General features: G+C 38.3%; 1 protein-coding gene across 1 annotated transcript in view; it reads right to left on the bottom strand.

The window, feature by feature from the left end:
• The window catches only part of LOC124606789 (DNA-directed RNA polymerase III subunit RPC1), a 230,844-nt gene that overhangs the window by 12,940 nt on the left and 194,168 nt on the right, over nt 1–23,736 (bottom strand). Inside the window, exons 23-24 of the mRNA XM_047138858.1 lie at nt 20,072–20,256; nt 5,479–5,647 (exon numbers count right to left, since the gene is read on the bottom strand). Coding sequence (XP_046994814.1) covers nt 5,479–5,647; nt 20,072–20,256 — 354 coding nt within the window. The remainder of the gene's footprint in view (nt 1–5,478; nt 5,648–20,071; nt 20,257–23,736) is intronic.

The raw sequence follows: 23,736 nt of genomic DNA on the forward strand, positions 1-23,736 counted from the left end.
ATATAAAATAACATTTTAGTATTTAAATAATACAGTGTACAAAAACACAGATTGGCTAGCATTGAAAGTGTATCACTTAGTAGCTGCATTAAGATCTGAACTATGCATAACAAAGAAGTGAACTGTACAAAAAGAAAATAACTGTGCTATTAGCCCTTACAGCATACTAACAATGCTGGTTATTGTCTGATAATCATTATTGTCTGATAATAACTTCACTGATTATTTGCATAAACATAAGTAATACTTATTTACTATAGCAGAAGTTACAGATGGCACTGGTTAGCTAAGGGTAATACATAATCTTATAACAGTATTTAACATTTAAGTTCCTCAGGTCCTTGCACCACCTTTCCAGCTTTTCCTCTTACAAAAAAAGATTATTATGGAAATGCTACTGACTGAATACTGCTGAACAAGACTTTATCAGCCACATCATCATGTGCCAAGTTCTAACATTATTAAAGGTCACATCCTGCTGTCAGCTCATTCAGGAACAAATTTAAAAGGGATTCACCTCATATGTGAAAAAGAGGCATAGATACAGGAAAATGCGTGAACGGTTACTACACATCAATCAATGGGCATTCGACATTATTTAGATGATCAATTTTTTGTAAATTTCCTTTCCCCCCCTAAATAACAGGCTCTGTGGTGCAGATTCTTCTCCTCCAACCTGCATGCATCAAACACTCTACTGAAAAATCATAAGAGCTGCTCAAAATAATGATAAAACTATTTTTCATTCAGAAATTATGGGTGATTATTTACTAGATAAATTAATGTACAGGGTGATTATAATTAAAGTTAAACTTTCAAACCACTGTAGAAATAACACTACTCGTCAGAATGACGTCAAATTGCAATGGAATATTATCAGAGAAGAGGGAAAACGTATGACAGAAGAAAAAAAAATAGTGTGAAAATTGATCAGTAGATAGCGCTGTATGTGTCAGAATACGTATACGAAAACACATGTCATGCGCACGACCCATTGAAGTTGGTATAAACACGCCGGTTACACAGCGTTGGTGTTTAAGACTTACACTTAGTAAAAATGGTATCTGGCAAACATCTTTGTTGGCAAAACCACCAGAACAACTATTGCTTTGTGTGTGGGAAATTTACCCCAGAATTTCAGAGAAAGCCAATCAATGATTTAGTTCAGAAGGCATATAAACTGTATTTTGATCATACTGTTGGTAATCCAAGATAATGAGTTTTGCTCCTCATATTGCCTGCATAAGGTGTCCTTCAGTTTAACCAAACGGTTGGGAGGAAAATGTCGAGCCGTGTCATTCGCTGTTCCAGTGGTGTAGTATGAGACTAAAACCATTTTTCAGACTGCTTCACAATTATTGCAGGGCATTCAAGAAAAACTAGACATAAAACAAACTGTCCAAATGTATCTTCAATGCATTTGCCTGTGCCCCGAGATAAAGGGTTGCCTGTTCCTGTCATAATTTCCAAACCACATGTTTACACATTGGGTTCACGAAATGCTGTTGTTTTTTGTGCCTAAGGGATAGCCTTGACACCTAGAAGCACTACACAGTCAAGGAATGGCCTATGGCAAGTAAAATGTGGAAACACTCATTGGCTGAGTCCAACAAAATCATTTTGCCTCCTCCTCACCTCAAGTAGGGCCTTATGTAAAAGCTGTGGGTAAAGGAGGTTGGGGCATCATTCACTTTAAAGAAAAGTTTCGTAACCTGAGTGAAGCAAAGCGAAATAATTTATCTTTCTTGGAATACAAATAAAAAAGATTCATGAAAGATACCAAACTCAAAAATAATTAATTAGCTGCTTCGCCTTCTTTCAAAGCAAGGTGATGGGATTTTGGGGCAAACAGGAAAGATGATAATTATGTTTTAATTTTGAATGATACGCTAAACACTACAAGCACATGCAGTGTAACATGCCGCTAGAATTTACTTTTTATATTTGCATCTTAATTTCTTTCTGGGAAATTTGGGAGCTCTAAGTGATGAGGAGAGTGAATACATTCACTATGTCACCCATATGATTGAACACCATTATCAAAGTTACTGGAACCCTTTGGAGATGGGCAACCACTACTGGAGTCTTGCTAGGGAGCGTGGTGAAATGGCAAACAAAAGAAGAGCATTGTTGACACATTTTATGACTACTATAGAAGATTAAAGTTGAAAATACGTTCTGAACTAATTTTGACCTACTACTGGTGTCATGTCCATATATACACATTAAATAGTATTGGGTTCTCAATGTCTGAATACGAATTTCTTAGTGTTTTCATTCTGTCACTGTTTACCAGTACTGATTTTGCTGTCTATGAAATGTGACCTGACAGAGAAAAACTAATTCTAACAGCGAATTCAGTGTCCCATCAGTAACTAAATCCAGCCATTTACAAGGGATATTCAGAAAGTAGGGAACGTTTCGGCATTTAAAAAAAACTAAGTACAAGAAATAAATTTTATTATATACATCTGAAAGAGCGACTGACATACTACTTTTCCATACAGTCACCAAAAACATTAAGGCACTTATCATAGCAGTGGACAACCTTTGAAAGACCTTCGTCGTAAGATTCTGCCACCTGAGACTTGTGATAGCCTAGCTTTTGAGTGACAATTTCAAACAACAAATTCCATGAAACTTGGGGAAAAGAAAGTGAAAGCTCTGTTGTTAAGCAGTGATGGTTTTCACAAATCGTTTCATCAACTTTAATAAAAAAGGTCATCAGTCACAATGCTCACGCGTCCACTCTTCTCTTCATCATGAATGTTGGTTTGGCCATTTTTCAACTGAATGCGCCATTTCTGGACGGAACATTCACTCATTACGTTGTTACCGTACACTTCACACAGTTCATGATAAATTTCTATAGGTTTTAGGTTTTTTGCCAACAAAAACTGTACCACAGACCGCAGCTCACAACTGGCATGATTTTTGATTGCAGCACACATTTCAAATTCAAATATCGAAAAAACCAGATGCACAGAAACATTCCCGTTGTCACGGATGGATGCCGACCTAGCTGCTGAGCATACACATACCAAAATATACACGATTGGCGCGCGCCTTCTCAGAAGTTATCTTTTTCCTTACTGTAAATTTTCTTCAGTATTCAAAGAAGACTTGTTTCATGCAACAATAGGAAATATAAGGTGTCTTCCTCTTCTTTTTGGGTCACAGGTGAAGTGTGTTTGCATTTTGCCAATTGTTCTACAATGACTTTGGCTCTTGGTTTTGCTACACCCAAAACATGGTGAATGGAAGCACGAAGTTTACAGGTATGTGAGAGTTATACACTTGTTTTTCCGTCTGTGGTGTCACTAACGAGTTTGCACGCTTTTTCAAAAAATAAAACAGCTGACTTAAGCACTGCCTGTGCAGGAATTGTGAAGGATAAATACATTCATCCCACTTACGTCCAACATGCAGAAAAACAATGCCATTGTTAGATATTTTGTGCAGTTGAATACTAGACTCACTTCTCATATAGGGCATCAACAACACTTAAATTATAGTATGACATTATTTATGGTTTTCCTGTATAACCACCTCTACTTTCATCATGGTGCATTGAGAAAATTAGAATCACTACCCTTTTTTGGCACAAATGGAACCAAACTTAGATCATGCATGACTACATACATAGCAGAACCAACTTCCTTGCTTGTCCTTACAGTAAGAATTCTTGTAGAATTTCTCTTTTATTTTTTTCATTATTACCTCATACAGTAGTCCTCTTGCTTAATTAGTTAAGCTAAACCAGCTGTATGCAGTAATGTTGACGTTAGTCTGTTCAATCGGTTTAGCTAGCCTAGAGTTATTTCTTGGGACTACTTCTCTACTGAGTAAACAAATGCATTTAACAGATAACCTGTGCGAGTATCAGTAAGGCACACGACTTTTAAGCCATACTTGCATGTTTCATTCAGAACGTATATTATGAATCTGCATAACACGAAATCGTGCCAGCGTTTCATCTATACACGCACATTCTCCAATACTGTAAAACATTTGACATTTGTTAATAAATTTTGTAGAAATTTCTAATATTCAAGCTACAGGATTGTTTTGCTTGCTTTCAAAACAGGTTGCATGATCATCAAATTTCAAGCATGTTAAAAGTGTGTCAAACCAGCTTTTGGGTGTAACACACACAAATGTGTCTCATCCAGTACGATCTGGGGCATAAAATGATTTGTAAACTTATCTGCTGGATTTGAAAACAGCTGAATAAAATAGTAAATTGAAAAATGGTTCTAGTTCACATAAATCAGATTAACACAAGACATTTACATTAGTTTCAGGCTTTTCTTTGTTCATTTTTATATTAGTCCATTTCAATATCATACTCAAAAAATATCGTCTGTTAAAGCACATTCCAAATGGCAAGAGGATCTGGATTATTATCTACTTGATCAGGTCATCACACTGTTGGCAAATGAATGGTGTTATGCTGCCAAACACAGGATCACTCGAAAAAGAGGCTTTGATAACAAGCAATATTTGTTTTGAACAAATATATTTCTAGCAGGACCTTTAGCTAAAGATTCTGTCTCTACACTTCTGTCTTCATCACTTTATTCACTTCTTTCACTCAACAAATTCACAAGTGGCATAAAAAGTTTGCCTTCAGTTTCACAATGTTCTGACTCTCAATTAAGTTCACTTTCAATTTTCTTGACACTATCTGATCTGACTTCACTTTCTAAACTGTTCTCCAACCATTTTAAAAGAGTATTTTCAAAGTCAGGGTCGGTAACATGAACAGTAGACAAAGACCTGGCTGACGAATCTACAACACTAAGTCCCAGACATCATGTTCAAGTGAGGAAGTAAATTAGTTTCTAAGACTAATATTATTTTTATGCTTTTCAGTAGGGCAGAGACATGAATTTTACTTTAAGATTCTTCTGTGATGCAAGAGTGGAGCACTGAACACTAATGCTCATTGGCACGGCTCATCCATTAGGAATAGCCTGCAGTCATAAAGGTGTTGTACATCCCAATAATCAACACCTCTATTACACAGCCTGTAACAAAGGTCATCTTGAAACTTTGTCTACTGCACTCATCTAACATTATCAGCTCTCATATTTTAATGTACTCTGAGCTTATTGCTGGTTCTATAACAATACTGTTTTGTCTTTTCTAATTTACACAAAGCAACAGTATCAGTTCTATCATCTACAACTCACCACGTCACTACATTACATTGTCTGTGAACTTGGACATAATGAGTCTTCATCAGCTGCACCCAGTTTTAGACATCAATTCTCATTACATTGGCTTTAAAACTTATGCAAGTGCTTAGTCAGGTATAGGGTGTCACTGAATGTCTTTTTTTACTTCGTCTTTTAAATAAGACATTTTCTGTATCTTATTATCGCCAATACTGAGAACTTTATGTGCCTGTTTCTGAAAGACAGAAAAAATACAAAATAATTGAGAGTATGTTATAATCAGTTAATGTATACTTACAGAAGCCAGGTTCAGAATAGATTCCTTCATCTTGGCCAGCCCATATCGAGTGATTCCAAGGACTTCCCCTCTGCTAGTCATGAGATCTGCGACAAGCATTGGATGTCGCCTATCGATACTCATGCCATGATTTTCCATTACCAATTTTATCTCTGTCATTATTGTAGACCTAAAGGAAATAAAAAAAATTTCTCTAATATGCTTTTTCTTCAGTAATGGAAAATGGTGAGAAAGCAAAGAACCGTATGCAAACAATCTATATCTACATCCCTATTATGAATATCAGTGTAAAATGTACAGCAGAGAGTATACTTAATTGTTATTTAATACAGACACTGTAAATTGCACACTAAAAGGATAGCAATGCTCAATGAATTTAAAATGAATGATGACTTACTAAAATACAAATTGTGTCTGGATAGCAGCACTCCTATAGTGATGTGTTGTTTTTTTCCATTTTATGCACAATATTGTGACGACCAACCCAACCATCTTAAGGAAAAACTCGCAGCACCTTAGTAAGACTCCTATTTGTCCCAGTGGGCTCAAAAGCAGCCAGTTTAGGTGGGCGCTAAACTTTTCAGCACCGTTACCTCTGTATGTTCCAAACTTAGGCAGCATCAGGATTATTGTTTTTGTGAACTACTTCATAGTGCACATTTCACAACATGTGATTTGGAGAACACTACAACAATGGTACGAAATCAAGTGTTGTACTAAACTCAACTAAAGTATTGATGAAATCTACCAAATGATTCAGTAAGGCTATGAGGACAATGCTTCATCATATTGTCAACTCTAAAGGTCGGTGGAGTCTTTTAAGGAGGACCAGGAATGGTGGATGGGCGAACAGCAATTAGTAAGAGTGACGAAATGTGTCTTGTGTCTGCAATACTTAGAACACTGACTGCTGAATGAGCATATGGATGATTGCAAAGACTCTCAATATTCTAAAAGCGACCAACCACAACTGAACATATGGAAAATGTGCATCGAGCTGGCCCCCAAACTGATGAATGACAAACACAAGAACAACTGAGTGATGATCATCTTTAAGAAAATGTGCAAATCGAATCCTATTATTTGGAAAATGTTTGTACTGTCAAGAAAATAAGAATGTTTCAATAAGATCCTGAGATGGAATTCCAACATTCTGAATGAAATACCTTGGTGTCCCTTCACCCCAAGAGGGCAAGAGTGAGACAGCTGAAGTGAAAGACCATGCCAACTGTGAATCTTCCTGGCTGATTAAAACTATGTCCCAAAATAGGCTTCAAATCTGGGATCTTTGCCAATTGTGGACAAGTGCTCTACTGACTGGACTACCCAATCACGACTAACAATCTGCCCACACAGCCCCACTTCAGCCAGTAATACTTCTCCTACTTTCCAAACTTCGCTCAAGTTCTCCAGCATACTTCGTGGGACTAGCACTTCTGTATATTGTGTAGAAATGCAGCATAGGAGATTGTTTACAGAATGGATATTTTCACCCTGCAGCAGAATGTGCACTAAACTGAAACTTCCTGGCAGATTAAATCTACGTGCCTGACTGGAACTCAAACCTGGAACCTTTGCCTTTTGTGGAGAAGTGCTCATACTGATTCTTATTCAAAATTAAAGAGTTTAATTTAATTTTTCTATTCTTTTGTCCCAAAACTGGCAATGGCTTCTATTTACATCCCGGCACTTGGTGCTGAGTAAATGTTTCCATCGGTTCCAGTGACACACCTCCAAGTTTTGTCTCACATCAGTTGTCGACAAGAATTTTACTGGCCTCTGTGCCTCTTCTGGCTCCAGTGCTACCTCCAACTTTTGTCACAGAACATTTGATGACATGGTATTTTTTTCTGAACCGTTTCTGATCTATCTCACATAACAGTATTTTCTTTTAGCTCCAGGGCCCAACACTTCTGTCCCGCAACTAGTGACAGTGTCCACATTTTTGTCCAACTACTGGTGATGGCTTCGACATCTTCGTCCCACCACTGGTGACGGCTGTCACATTTCTGTCCCAACAATGGCGATGGCTTCCACATTCTCATTCCACCAATGGCGTCAGCTTCAACCTTTTGTCCCACTATTGATGATGAAACTATGCTTCATCCCACCATTTACAATACACATTTGCATTGCCTGCAGTGTCACTGTTGGCTCCAACACCACCATCCAAAGCTTCATCCCATCGATTGGTCACATGGAAGAAAATTTTTCAGAATCTCCAGCACTGCCATTGGCTTCTGCATCACCTCCCAATGATTTGTCTCATGAATTGGCAATGGGGCCACAGAAATTTTCATAGGTTCCAGCACCGCCTATGGTTCCAGCTCCCTCTCTCAATGTTTCATCCTAGCAGTTGGCAATGAGTATGTTCACCTTTGGCATATAAGTGACTTCCCAAGTCCTATCCATCTTGCATGACATGCAGCAGATGTAGCAAAGAATTTTGGAGAAGCTGGCCAACGTCAACAAGACACTGGAGGCTCCCAGCTGCCATCCCCAATGCGCCTTCTTGATCCACCACCTATGTGCATCACTGCCGCAACTTTCTCCTCCTCACACAGCACTAGAAACTTTGACCAACTCTTTCCTCATGTATCGACGTCACGGTAGCTTCCACCAGCAAACATCAATCCGCAGTCGTGCCTATTCCCTACCCCTGGCCACCCGTGCCTAATCCATGCACACAATTTCTGATCCTTTTTTCTGTGCATAATCTACAAACTGTTTTATGACTATCCTTTCCATGCCTAATGCATGTACTCATTTCCTTACACCCCAAGTGTCCTCACACCAGTCAATGCCCTCATAGTATAATTAGTTTACATCCTTAGTGCATGGGCACCCAACTATGCCCTCCAGGGATATTTTTACATCCCTAGTCGTCCTGCACTCTTGCATGCCCTCCAGGCACAGCCAGTTTACATACTAAGTGCTTCCGCATTCATCTATGCCCTCCAGGCACAATCATTTTATTTCCCTAGTGCTCCCATACCTACCTATCCCACCAACACAACACTTTTACTTCTCAGGTGCTCTTGCACTCCCATCCGCCATCCACGTGCACTTTGCCCATATCCTTCCCATAGTGTTCTTGTACCTGTATTAGCCATCTGCAAGCAGTCTACCTCTTACACAGGTGTTCTCAAAGATTTATGCAACAGGTGGAAGGTTCTAAAATTGTTGTTTTCGATACAAGAAAACTTGAGCAACTCCTGTTGATTATTAATGAAAATAACCAGCAAGATTCCCATTGATTCCTCAAAGTGAAGAAATAGAAAATAAACTTTAAAAATGATCATTGAACTTTAACACTGTTTGCTTACAAAACATTACATCTGATCATATTGGCAGATGTATTGGATTACTTTCATCCATTCTGTTTTTTAAAGCATAGTTAAAATTTAATAACTTGTGTTTTTAAAACTACATTTTTACACTGTTAGAGTAAAGTGTAACACAAGCCAGCATCCAAAGAAATAAATGTGGGAAACCTCCTGAAACAACTTTATTTCTTTGGATGCTGGCCTAGAATTGAACCTAGGTGACAGTATAGTGTGCTTGCTGTGTTCCATCTCACAGAGTTTGATAACATTCAGTTTCTAGAAGTGGAGGTTTTCTCCACATTAATTTTTCACACCTTTTTTCCTCACTTCCAGGACAGAAAAATGTGTTTTCTATTTTCAGTTAATGCATTTGTCCCATACATGAAGTGCAGATGTACACACCAATGGTATTGCAAGACTGCGTTCTTCATAGTCTACTATAAGCATTCTCTGATAGTAAAATTAAATGTTGTTTCAGCAAGCCATGACCAGTCTTCTTCAACTACATACAAATCGTAAACTACCATTATCATTAAGTTGTTCAGCATTAGGAGATGGGTGTGCTCTTGTGCGAACTGGTGACCAATGTTGGGCAGGTGTTCTGCAGCCATATTAATTTGTGCTGGAAATAGATGTCAGAATTTGCATGTGATAGTGTGTTTTATTTATTCATCCATAGATCATTTGGTACAATAGTATCAGACAAGCCAGAAATATACAGACATAATATATACATATAAAGTATTAACAAAATAGGATTGACACAATTAATAAAATGTTCCAAGCTATTGTGTCATGGCTGAATGACGTTCACATTTAAACCAAATGTTTCATTCCCATTCACATCCTTGCTCACAACTGACTCCAGCAAAATTCAGTTTCCACATGTTTCCACAGAGTGGCTCGATATCACATGTTTCGAATGCGTGAGCACGGTAGGCCATTGTCAACTGCCGTCTTCTGCTGTTGCTAACTGATGATGGTCAAAGTAGAGAGGATATAAAATGTAGACTGGCAATGGCAAGGAAAGCGTTTCTGAAGAAGAGAAATTTGTTAACATCGAGTATAGATTTAAGTGTCAGGAAGTCATTTCTGAAAGTATTTGTATGGAGTGTAGCCATGTATGGAAGTGAAACATGGACAATAAATAGTTTAGACAAGAAGAGAATAGAAGCTTTCGAAATGTGGTGCTACAGAAGAATGCTGAAGATTAGATGGGTAGATCACATAACTAATGAGGAGGTGTTGAATAAGATTAGATGGGTAGATCACATAACTAATGGGGAGGTGTTGAATAGGATTGGAGAGAAGAGAAGTTTGTGGCACAACTTGACTAGAAGAAGGGATCGGTTGGTAGGACATGTTCTGAGGCATCAAGGGATCACCAACTTAGTATTGGAGGGCAGCGTGGAGGGTAAAAATCGTTTAGGGAGACCAAGAGATGAATACACCAAGCAGATTCAGAAGGATGTAGGTTGCAGTAGGTACTGGGAGATGAAGAAGCTTGCACAGGATAGGGTAGCATGGAGAGCTGCATCAAACCAGTCTCAGGACTGAAGACCACAACAACAACCTCCTCCATGGTAAACTTAATTTTTGGATTAATCACACTGAGATGTATGTGAAAACTTAGTTGTTCTCTGCCAAGCCTCCACAAAATAAATGTATCATCCATATATTGGAACCTTATTCAGTTTCTTGTTGGCAGTTTCCAGTATGTGCTCCTCGAGTTTTTCTATAAAGAAATTTGCTGTAGCTGGGCTTACAGGCCTCTCCATGGCCACACCATCTGTCTGTTCACAGAACTCATCATTTCATTTGAAGTACGTGGCTCTGAGGGAATATTCAAAAAGTTCTGCAATACCAAGAGGAAAAAATTAGATTCAGCTGTTGGAACACTTCATCATAGTAAACAGTGGTGCCACATCAAAACTAACTACTATCTCCTCCGGCTGGACCACTATGCCGTTTAATTTACTGATAAAGTGAGCCAATTTCTTGATAAATGAATCCAATCAGCCCACAAACAGTAGTAATAATGTTCTCAAGAACGTTTCAACTGAATATGTGGGCAAACCAATATCACACACTTTAGTCCTTAAAGGAAGATGTTCTTCGTGCACCTTTGGCGACCCATAATCTCTTGGTGGTAGCGAGGCTGAGTCAAACACACTTTTTTGAACAGTTTGTTTGCTAGAGGACATTTTTATCAACCATGTAACAGTTCTAAGAATTTTGCCTGTAGGGTGTGACTCAGTTTCCTATAATTGCAGAACTAATACATCATTAATTAACTTTTCATAACTGGGATCCATAGTCTTTTAATTTTTTTTGAAAGACATCAGGTTTATGCCAGTGACTGTTAAATTTTTTATTTCCACTACTGCAATTTCGCTCTTATTCAGGTGCTTATATGGTATTCGAAACAGCTGCTGGACACCTCTAATGTCACTTTCTCAGGCTAGAATGGCTCCTTACCCTGTGTTTTGCGATGGTGTGATCATCTTTTCCCACTTTTTGGTGGAGAGGAAGGTGGCACAACCATCGCAGATGACTTCACCATCTCTCAGACTTTAAAACATGGATAACTTCCCAAGAACTGGAACTCTGTAATTGCCCAGTTATATTAAGGAAATAAAACGACTGAGATTACTTATCATAGTTTCTTTTTGAAAGTCAACACTGTGGTTCTGTAATTCTTCTACATAAAAAATTTCACACAGTGATTTGTATTTTTGACAGATAAATCTGAAGATGAGCCTATACTGATGCGAAACTGGTAGTTGCAAATAAAGCACCTTCAAAAGCTATGCAGCTTTTGGAAACACCTCACCATTCTTAATTGTTGTAATTTTTAATGATAATATGAACATGTGCAATAGTGTAAGAACTTCTGAATCAGACACTACCAACAGTGAAAAAGTATACAGTCTCAGCACATAAGCTCGAGCATTAAATAGCTCATCCTTTCCACTCACAAACCATACCACAAGGGAGGGTAAAGTGATGTTTCATAATACAAGTATGTATGAATGGGCAGGAGGAAACCCTCTCAGTATGAAGATACAAAGTACTCACCTAAGGTTGTTTGATTTATCGAAACGTTAATTCAACATCAAAACTTCTTTAACCACTTAAAATCATAAATGGGAAACAAGCTGGTGCAGAATATTACTCTTACTCTAAGCATGTGATACAAGAATAAAGAAAACTTAAAAGTCTCACAGGCACTGCTGTGTACACAGTGGATGTCATACACGAGGCCAGGCTCCAGTGAGCTGCCATATAGTTACAGTCAGTCATCGCAGAAGGTGCACCTAACAGGGATCATATTACACTTTCAACATAAGCCATACAGTTAGTCCAATTCATCTACTGTAGTTATGCTCTGAAGCCACAAAGGATGCTCAAGACGTGGATCTCATCTTGCTTCTGCCTGATGTCAGAGAAACAACTTGCAAACGAATGTTCATCCACCAACAACAGATAAGAGTGGACACACATATCCAATCAGCGAGTTGCCATTGGTCACCAGCCATTACCAGTCACCATCACTCAAAAGTAGTTGCCAGTTGCTGTCAGTTGTCAGCAGCAGTTATCGAGCAGGCATTGAACAGTGTCAAAGTATCTGCCAAGTGTCGATGTGTATGTGTATTAACAGAGCCAGAAATTTAGAGACTATCATGAATAGCACGTGCATATTGGAAATGCTATTAGATTAGACAGTCACTGTTCACTGGATTTAGGTTTAGACCAGTGATCAGAACTTTAATATCAGTGTCACACCTTCTAATCATCATCACACTGAAGTTAAGTGTTGGTATTAAGCTTTTAATAAATGATTGTTAACTGTCACTCATTGTGTTGTAAACATTATTCTTGCTGTAGTCTAATTTGCCCTGTGGTGAGAGAAGCTGCAGTGGGTAAGCACATCACCTGAATACAGCAACTACTTTCAGTGATAAGGTGTTCTTTGCATACATCTTTTATTTTGGGTGCCGAACTGATTTGGTGAACACAACACAAATAATAACGAATTGTCTAATGATGTTTAACAAGATTCATTTGCCAGTGATCTTAAGTTTTTCATCCATTCCATGATCCCACTGAATGGCTGCTGAAGATACATTTCTTATTGAAATGAAAACAGTTCAATTATTTCAAATGATGGTGCAAACATAATTAGCCACAACAAACTTACAAGAAAAATGATTTTCATCATGAACAAGTCTCAGGAATGATATTATTACAGTAAAACACTGAATATATACACTGAGGTAACAAAAGTCATAGAATAGTGATATGCACATATACAGATGACAGTAGCATCACATACACAGGGTATAAAAGGGTAGTGCATTGGCATAGCTGTCATTTGTACTCATGAGATGCATGTGAAAAGGTTTCTGGCACGATTATGGCTGCTGGGAATTAACAGATTCTCAGCACAGTACGGTAGTTGGAGCTACATGCTTGGGACTTCCATTTTCAGAAATCATTAGGGAATCCAATATTCTGAGCTCCACAGCATCAAGAATGTGCTCAGAATACCAAATTTCAGGCATTCCTCTCACCACAGACAATGCACTGGCAGAGCAGTGGAATTTGCATAGAGTGGTCAGTGCTGACAGACAAGTAACACTACACGAAACTACTGAAATCAATGTGGGACCTATGACAAACATAGCCGTTAGGACACAGTGTGGCAAAATTTTGTGTCAATGAGCCACGGCAGAAGATGACCAACACAAGTGCATTTGCTAACAGCACAACATTACTAGCAGCACCTATCCTGGGCTTATGAAGTACACAATTAGTATCACTTTTAGTGCACTTGTCTAGTGTATGTGCAGTGCAGCAAAAGAGTGACGTTGATTGAATATTACATTTTGTGATGCCTGTGTTGCTACAGAATGGAAAATTCTCTGACAATTCTAGAAGAATGCCTTCACCTCAGATGTAAATATCATCATCAACTTCCTCTCCTTCTTCCTCTTTACTCCTCTGAATTACTGATACCCACAATGCATGCATGTTTTCATGAAATTGCTTTCATTACCAGTTACAGATGCAACAGCTCTTTTCAGGTCTAAACTGAATTTTCTGCGACTTTCATCTGACATCCTGGGTACACTATCATTGGTACAAACTCCATAAAATCTCCGACATGCTAGTATTTTGAGTTGTCTGTTGAGGTTCTCATCAATCCAATGGATGCGACCCCAAAAGATACTCATCTTTGTTCATAAATCAACAATTGTACATACACTGAGATGACAAATGTCATGGGATACCTCCCAATATTGTGTTGGACCTCCTTTTGTCTGGCGTAGTGCAGCAACTCAACATTGCATGGACTCAACAAGTCATCAGAAGTCCCCCTCAGAAGTACTGAGCCATGCAGCCTCTATAGCCATCCATAATTGTGAGAGTGTTGAAGTGCAGGATTTTGTGCACAAACTGACCTCTCGATTATGTCCCATAAATGCTTGATGTTAAACATGTCATGTGATCTGGGTGGCCAAATTATTTGCTCACACTGTCCAGAATGTTCTTCAAATCACTCACGAACAGGTGTGGCCTGATGACATGATGCACTGTCATCCATAAAAATTCTATTGTTGTTTGGGAACATGAAGTCCGTGAATGGCCACAAATGGTCTCCAAGTAGCTGAACATAATCATTTCCTGTCAATGATTGGTTCAGGTCAATCAAAGGACACAGTGGAACCATTGCTGGATTCCACAGTGCGACAGCCAGGTGTAAAAGCAGGTATTATGAACTCTCCATTGCATGCTTGATTACTCTACTGAAAGGGTGCAGAAATTTTGAAACTGCAGAAATTTTAAAATATGTGCATACGTTACCATGCTAAAATTTCTTCTCCCTTGATGTTGAGTAAGAATGACTGAACTCACCAGGCTAAGGCAATGATCTTGTAGTGATTAATTCTACATAAGATGTTGTTTCATAAAGCAATGTTATTATAATAATTATTATTATTATTATTATCATTTATTACTGGACACATTTGTCTTGGCTTGGTTTTGTGCATCTTCTGTTTGAGTTATTCATTGGGCTATTGGGTGGCAGTGGGGTGCAGCAGCCGATGTTCCGGCTTCAGAGCAAGTGCAGAGAGACCCCATCACCACCTGCGGCTATGAAAACTACAGCCGACACAACATAGCAAGCTACTGCCAGTAACAATTGAACCCACACACAGTGATGGCAGCTATGAGAGCTATGGCTGACACAACACAGTGAGCCGCCGCTGGAAGTAGTTCAACCCTCACACAGCAACAAAAGCTATAATTGACAACACTAGTACACAGTGGATGCAAACAAAATTTAATTAACAGAGTGAAGTATTGTGGTTTTGTGGTCATAGGCCTATAGACATTTGTGTATGGTTGGTACACTGCCTACAGGGCAGGTTAAGAATGACATGCTGGTCTAAGCTCATAATTCTTATGATGAACCGAATACATTAACATTATATGCAATGAAGGAAGTACAACCTGTATTGAATGAGATAAAAGAAAAAAAATAAGAAATAGGAACATCAGTACTATTCAATACAGGAGCCCTAGTGTTGCTAAGAAGTCAAAAGCAAAGTTTAAAAAGTGATACACTATCAAAGAAGTTCTGTCCTCTATATGAGGGACCATTCGTTATCAAAAGTACACATCATCCTCAGGCAGCTGTGCTCACCAATAAAAGTTCGCAGGAGGAAAAGGGGTATATGCTAATCAGGATAAGAAGTTGTTCATACCTGAGTAATTCAAAGTTAAGGTTTATTTACAAACTTCAAAATTTGCGAAATAAGAATGTTAACTGAAACTTCTAAAGACATACTGGGTACTTGGAGGGATAATATTTAGGACTTTTGGTAGCTGTAAGATTAATGTATATCTGGCGTTTTTGTAGAGTATGAGACAGGCAGTAACATACACTCAGGCTTAGTGGGAGAGTATTGCACTCATGTTCTAACGATGTTGTGTATGTACCCTGGCTAAGCAGGAAGTAAGAATGACATCACAAGATGTATTTAGGTATTCAGGGTAAATCTTAACAAGCAATTTCAGGATGATCAAGGAATTAATCCATTCTGTTACTCATAAAAAGGTTCAGCAACGACGGACATGTTTTATGTTTTGTGTGTAGGAGATGTAAAGAAATGACAGCTCTAAGAGAGAAACTGTCAGTGTTCTGGGGACCAGTGTACTGGTTAGTACTTGCATAAGGAACTAGGAAGTTTTCCTTATGACAAGGAACTCTGTTTTCACAGATAATCACTTGGATAGCCGATGCTATCAGGTTGGCTATCATGGTTATTAGCAATAAGATTAAAAGGAGCAAAGATCCTTCTCGTCTCTCTCCTATGTAATCCATGGTCAGAGTTAACAATTTCTTTTCCTAAAATGATGTTCAGAATTTATGTCCCCCTTCTGAACTAAAATTTGTGTACAAATTTAAATTTTGTAATTGACAGTAATGGGGGAAAGAAATACAGTAGAAGAAGAATGGGTAGCTTTGAGGGATGAAGTAGTGAAGGCAGCAGAGGATCAAGTAGGTAAAAAGACGAGGGCTAGTAGAAATCCTTGGGTAACAGAAGAAATATTGAATTTAATTGATGAAGGGAGAAAATATAGAAATGCAGTAAATGAAGCAGGCAAAAAGGAATACAAACGTCTCACAAAAATGATATCGACAGGAAGTGCAAAATGGCTAAGCAGGGATGGCTAGAGGACAAATGTAAGGATGTAGAGGCTTATCTCACTAGGGGTAAGATAGATACTGCCTACAGGAAAATTAAAGAGACCTTTGGAGATAAGAGAACCACTTGTATGAATATCAAGAGCTCAGATGGAAACCCAGTTCTAAGCAAACAAGGGAAAGCAGAAAGGTGGAAGGAGTATACAGAGGATCTATACAAGGGCGATGTACTTGAGGACAATATTATGGAAATGGAAGAGGATGTAGATGAAGATGAAATGGGAGATATGATACTGCGTGAAGAGTTTGACAGAGCACAGAAAGACCTGAGTCGAAACAAGGCCCCGGGAGTACACAACATTCCATTCGAACTACTGACGGCCTTGGGAGAGCCAGTCCTGACAAAACTCTACCATCTGGTGAGCAAGATGTATGAAGCAGGAAATACCCTCAGACTTCAAGAAGAATATAATAATTCCAACCCCAAAGAAAGCAGGTGTTGACAGATGTGAGAATTACCGAACAATCAGTTTAATAAACCACAGCTACAAAATACTAACACGAATTCTTTACAGACGAATGGAAAAACTAGTAGAAGCCAACCTCGGGGAAGATCAGTTTGGATTCCGTAGAAACACTGGAACACGTGAGGCAATACTGACCTTACGACTTATCTTAGAAGAAAGATTAAGGAAAGGCAAACCTACGTTTCTAGCATTTGTAGACTTAGAGAAAGCTTTTGACAATGTTGACTGGAATACTCTCTTTCAAATTCTAAAGGTGGTAGGGGTAAAATACAGGGAGCGAAAGGCTATTTACAATTTGTACAGAAACCAGATGGCAGTTATAAGTGTCGAGGGGCATGAAAGGGAAGCAGTGGTTGGGAACGGAGTAAGACGTTATTCAATCTGTATATTGAGCAAGCAATAAAGGAAACAAAAGAAAAATTCGGAGTAGGTATTAAAATCCATGGAGAAGAAATAAAAACTTTGAGGTTCGCCGATGACATTGTAATTCTGTCAGAGACAGCAAAGGACTTGGAAGAGCAGTTGAATGGAATGGACAGTGTCTTGAAAGGAGGATATGAGATGAACATCAACAAAAGCAAAACGGGGATAATGGAATGTAGTCGAATTAAGTCGGATGATGCTGAGGGAATTAGATTAGGAAATGAGACACTTAAAGTAGTAAAGGAGTTTTGCTATTTGGGGAGCAAAATAACTGATGATGGTCGAAGTAGAGAGGATATAAAATGTAGACTGGCAATGGCAAGGAAAGCGTTTCTGAAGAAGAGAAATTTGTTAACATCGAGTATTGATTTAAGTGTCAGGAAGTCATTTCTGAAAGTATTTGTATGGAGTGTAGCCATGTATGGAAGTGAAACATGGACGATAAATAGTTTGGACAAGAAGAGAATAGAAGCTTTTGAAATGTGGTGCTACAGAAGAATGCTGAAGATTGGATGGGTAGATCACATAACTAATGAGGAAGTATTGAATAGGATTGGGGAGAAGAGAAGTTTGTGGCACAACTTGACCAGAAGAAGGGATCGGTTGATAGGACATGTTCTGAGGCATCAAGGGATCACCAATTTAGTACTGGAGGGCAGCGTGGAGGGTAAAAATCGTAGAGGGAGACCAAGAGATGAATACACTAAGCAGATTCAGAAGGATGTAGGTTGCAGTAGGTACTGGGAGATGAAGAGGCTTGCACAGGATAGAGTAGCATGGAGAGCTGCATCAAACCAGTCTCAGGACTGAAGATCACAACAACAACAATATTTTGGAGCCCATGGCTCCTTCTTCTGGCAGAAGAGTTGAAGGAGAAGGAAGCGGGATGAAGGAAAAGGACTGGGAAAGTTTAGAAAGAGTACAGTTCAGGAAAGTCACCCAGAATCCTATGTCAGGCGAGACTTACCTGATGGGATGAATCTTTCCTTCTCATTCCATCTGTCACCTGACCTGGGGTTGTGGGTGAGGTTTCTGAACTGTACCCCTTTTCCTAAACCTCTTCAGCCCTTTTCCTTCACCCCTCTTTCTTCCCCTTAAAATCGTCCGCCAGAAAGCTTGTAAACATTACATCTTTTTGTGTGTTCACCTGCGCCACTTTGAGAGTGGATATTTTTTAACAATGCATTTGCATTATATTGGCAATAATCGATTGTTTTCATTGTTACATGTTTTTTTATGTAATGTACATGACATTCGTTTCAGTTTTGTGCACTTTCTGTTTGAGATATATGTTGGGCTACAGGTGGCATTGCGGTGCAGCACCCAATGTTACAACATTGGAGGAAGTACACAGAAACCTCACTGCCAACGGCAGCTCCAAGGAAGAAGCCAGACAGAAGATTCCATGAACCCAAAATGAACTAAGCTCAAGAAAAAAATATTAAGTTTGGATGTATACTTGAGGCAGTCTCTGGTCTACAGTCCCTGGACAGACAGTGTGTAACTTATTCTGAGAACAAAGTAATTTTTCAGCAAGACCTTCAGTCTACTGATTTAAGCAGATTGGGGAAACACCCTATTTTGTGTAGTGCACTACGGTTCAAGAATTTTACAGGAGCACTGCGTGACCGTCATGGTCACAGTACAAAGCAGTAACATGAAAACAAATTTGTGCGGCATCCCCACACTATGTACAAGGATGCAAACACTGGTCGACAGTCCCGTTAAATATTGCTTCTGACTGAGAAAGTATCCACAGACAATTTTAAGAGTTTTTCCATCTTTCTACACCACAGAGAAAACATGAAAGTATTATTGCAGCACTGTTTTTTCCTGATTTAAAAGCATTGCAGTCCATGATCAAGGAAGGCTTATAAGAAATTTCAGGTACGTATTTGCTGAAGAAATCAGGTGGCGAGTCTGAAAATAATGTTCTAACAGAAGAAGGAAATTCATTTTTTGATTCTAAAATTCGCTTTTCAATTTCTAATCAGAAAATTCCAGTGATGAAACTATGTAGGAACCACAGTGAAATTATTATTCAAAATCTAGCACAAAATTGATGAATTCTCAATTTTTTGCTGAAGAAATTGTGATCTGAAGGTCTCTGATCATTAACCTCAACAAGGATGATTTTTCAGTGGATACAACATTCCACTACTCCCTTTGACATCTGGAAAACGTTTTTTCATATGCCAGAATGGTAAATCTTCAGAAGTCAATAAAATTGTCTGGTGAAATGTCTGAAAGGAGAATTGTTCTGAAAGCTAGTCTAATAGCAAGAAAAAATATATCTGTGTTACAAATGAAAAAGAACTGGATTTGAAAACTATTTTATTTGTATGCCCTTTTATTCACAAACAACAGATAAACCTTTTTATTTGTGTAAATGAGTAATTCTTCAAATAAATATTTTTATTTGTTGTTGTTCACAAATAACGAGTAATAATTTTTACCTGTACAATTACTCATCAATCAAATAATTTTTTTTCCAATTCTGATTTCTATGTGCATTCACACAGTCAAGTTAAGTGGAATGTTCAATATAAATTATATTTAAACTAGAGTTCAAATAAAACAACATTACTGAAAAATGTTACCTGGCTGCTTCAATACCAAGAGTTGTATACACTTCATAAATATTATTAGAAGTAGTACGTGTTCCCTTCACCCCATGTGTTGCCATCACTTCTCGTAGGTTATCACCTTCCACTAAGAGTTTGTATCTTGTTTGACCACCAGAATCATCATTGTGGATCACTGCTCTGCTCACTGATGGAAGACCCTACAAAATGGAGATGAAATAAACTTCAGGTAAGTTTTCAGTAATTTTTCTATACTGCAAAATACAAACATTTCCACTGTCTCTAAGCTCGGTAACAAACACTGAACATTTACAGTATAGGCTGCGATTTTTCTCCAGTTTTCTATACAGAGATAAAGACAAAGACACACATCTGATTTACAGTTTCGAAGTGGTATGAGTGGTGAAAGGTATAATTTATATTAGATGTTAGCAGCTTCCTCTTTTTGGGAAATGTTATCATTTCTCTTGATGGTCTTCTATACCTCAGGCATCATCAGTTATTTTGTTGCCCAAATAATAAAACTTATCTACTACTTTTACTGTCCTATTTCTTAATCTACACTGTGTGAAAGAATTAACGAAACACTCTTTTGAAACCTTGTTATTTTCCCCACTGTGAAGTAGAATTTAGAAACAGGGCTTACGGGTGCTTAAATCCTCCATCACTGAGGCTGCAAAAGTATAGCGCCCTGCGGACTCACCCTCTGGTTCGGGGATGCTTCGTACTAGAAGGTGTACACACAGAAGAAAGAAAAGTCAGAGCTCAGAAGTTCATGTGAGGTGTAAAGTAGTTTAATGATGTTACACTGAAACCAAATTCCACCATAATTCTGCTCAAAGACACTGTGGATGTGTCATACGTTGGGAAGGACATCAAACCACCCACACATCACCCGTCTATCACCCCTTCCTTAGACGCTTCTGCAGTGAAAGTCAGAAGTGCGATGCCCAGCACTGAAATCACCCGATTTTCTTATGATTGGTTGAGGAAAACATTTCATACAACTGCTGCTCAGAATTGACACTAAAATACAGGAGGTGGCACAAAAGGTGTCAATGAAACCACCCCTTTCCTTGAAGCATCCATTTACACATATTCTTGACAACCTTTGACACTGTTGGCACCCCCACATATAAGCCAACCCTTGTCTGAGGACATCGTGGGTCTGTTACACCTCTGTATTACATTTGGAGCGTGGCGCCACTGTAATTTCTGCGCTGTTATACAGTGTGGAACCACTAGGAATCATTCAAAAACACTTGATGAAATTTGAACGTGATCCAAAACAGCAAGGGTATTTACACTTTTTTCAGATCTATTTTGTGCAGTGTAATTTGCTGATCATCAACTGATTTAGTTCGGCTACATTCCATTACCCTCGTTTTGCTTTTGTTGGTGTTCATCTTATAGTCTGTTTCCAAGACACTGGCACTGAGATGGAGTTGACACCAAAGCTGGCCCCTCATATTTTCTACCACAGACAGACATGTAGATCTCACTGGTCATATGTTAAAAGGATCCTGTGTCCTCACACGTTTGAATATTTACTATTTTTTGACATTTTTGTACGATTACTGCTTAGCATTGCCACAAGATGAAAAATGTATTAATGCACTTACTGTTGACTAGGCTGTCTCCCGCAGTTAAAATTAATCTTTACCCCTGATAAGGCATCTTGAATTTTATTGCTGTGTTGTTTCATGCACACATTAGGCGTAATAATTCAGTTAGCAGCCAGAGTTGGGAGCTGTAGTTGGTCGACCGTTATTCACCGGATGCAGGTGCATGGGATGTGTGTGTTCATATGTGATTGACAACATATTCTATCTATTTGTGTCATGTTTTCATTGTCTAAAAAGTTTCAGTGTGAAGTAGATAATTTTGTGTTGTGGCATATGGGATGTTACTAAAGTGAAGTGTAGTTGGAACTGGTTTGGAAGGAGTAACAATTTTTCAATAATAAATAATACTATCAGCAATCAGTGAACCACCATTAACCATTACCAACTCAATCCTTCATAGTCTGCTTCCTCTAATGCGATCAAAGGGATAGGAATTAATTGGATAGTTGGAGGCGAAAAGGAGTAATGTAGCACTGTTGCTATTTATATCCTGCCTACATGTTATATATGGACACTGGTGACAAGGACATTGCATCCTGCAACAATTTTTTGATCTGGAGCCCAATCATCAGGATCCGTGTATGGTGAGTGCATTTGGAATTCTCAGTGGTGCCTCAATCTTTCAACCATTATTGCACAGAAAAAAGCTGTAGACTATTATCTAAATTCCATAAATTGAATGTGAAGTCCGCATATTTTGACTGGAAAAAGTGAGAATTGTTACGTAATTAATTATGAAGACAATTTCAGTCAAGATAGAATTAACATGAATGTTATTAACGAATACGGGCTAGTTGGCAGAAGTCAAACTATAGCAGCTGTAGCGGCAACTTCAAGTAAAAGTTCAAATTTAAACACACACAACGAACCATTAGATGCAGGAATAGACAATAATCATGTCAAAAATGTAGGAAGTAATGATGTGACAATGGAATGGGAGCAGATAATCAAAATTGGATCAAGAGTTGAAGGCAGATATTCAAAAGTTAATGATAAAAAAATCAGGGCAAAGATAATGGAGACCAAACATGAAATTCACAAAAACACTGGACCAAAAAGTGACCGATACCCATAATGACTCACAGGTTATTCACAGATCCAAAGAAAGAGCTTACAGGATCGACAAACACTGAATATTCTGACGATACTCAAGAAAGTAAACAACATGATGAAGAGAAATTCTGTCTCCATCTTACGGGAACAAGAAATCTATCTGACTACTGAACTCAATATAATAATTCATGATGCCACTTGAAATTAATGTTATGAGATAGATCAATTTGCCAAAGCCAAACATAATGGCAATTTTGAAATTAATTTAAGCTTGATAAAAGAGGGTATAGATTTGATAATACAAGAAAACTACAATGATAAATGCTACATCAATAAACGATTGACAATTTTACTACCAATGGATGATTTTAGTTTCATGTTGACAGATTCCTAATGCGGCAGATAAGATTAGGATGTATTTGTGGACAATGGAAAATTTCATATCTCCAGAGTTTGAAACAACATTCCCAACTGAAGAATGTTTGTCAAAGAATTGCTATTGGAACTACACAACACTTTTGGTGAGGAAATTTAGTTGGAACAGTAGACTGTAAAACAGCAGGAGAAGAAGAAGGAGACTGTGCGCTAATTTCTGAAAGAAGAAGAGTATGAAACTTCATGTTTATTGTCAGGCGATAACAACTCATTATAACTTTCAACACTTTGATTTATGTAGAAACTCATTCAATGACTTATTATGATTGACAATGTGTAGTAGACTGGTTGAGAATCCTCCCAGCGATAGTGTGTTATGAAATCGTATCTTTGAACTGCTTCAAGCTATTTTACATGTCACAAGTAGTTACATGTTCAACTGTGTAGGCAACTTGAGTATTGTTTCTATGTTGTGCTTCTTTCTGTTTTCTTTTTTGTTATTTATGAAGTACTGATGCACAACACTACATCACTGCTATGTCATCCAGTGCAAACAAGTGGCTCACAGCAGACACACTCTCCGCTATGTGGTGCTGTTAATCACAACTGTGCTGAATGTGCTGCTTC

This window comes from Schistocerca americana, chromosome 1 (genome assembly GCF_021461395.2).
Source record: "Schistocerca americana isolate TAMUIC-IGC-003095 chromosome 1, iqSchAmer2.1, whole genome shotgun sequence".
NCBI classification, from domain to species: domain Eukaryota; kingdom Metazoa; phylum Arthropoda; class Insecta; order Orthoptera; family Acrididae; genus Schistocerca; species Schistocerca americana.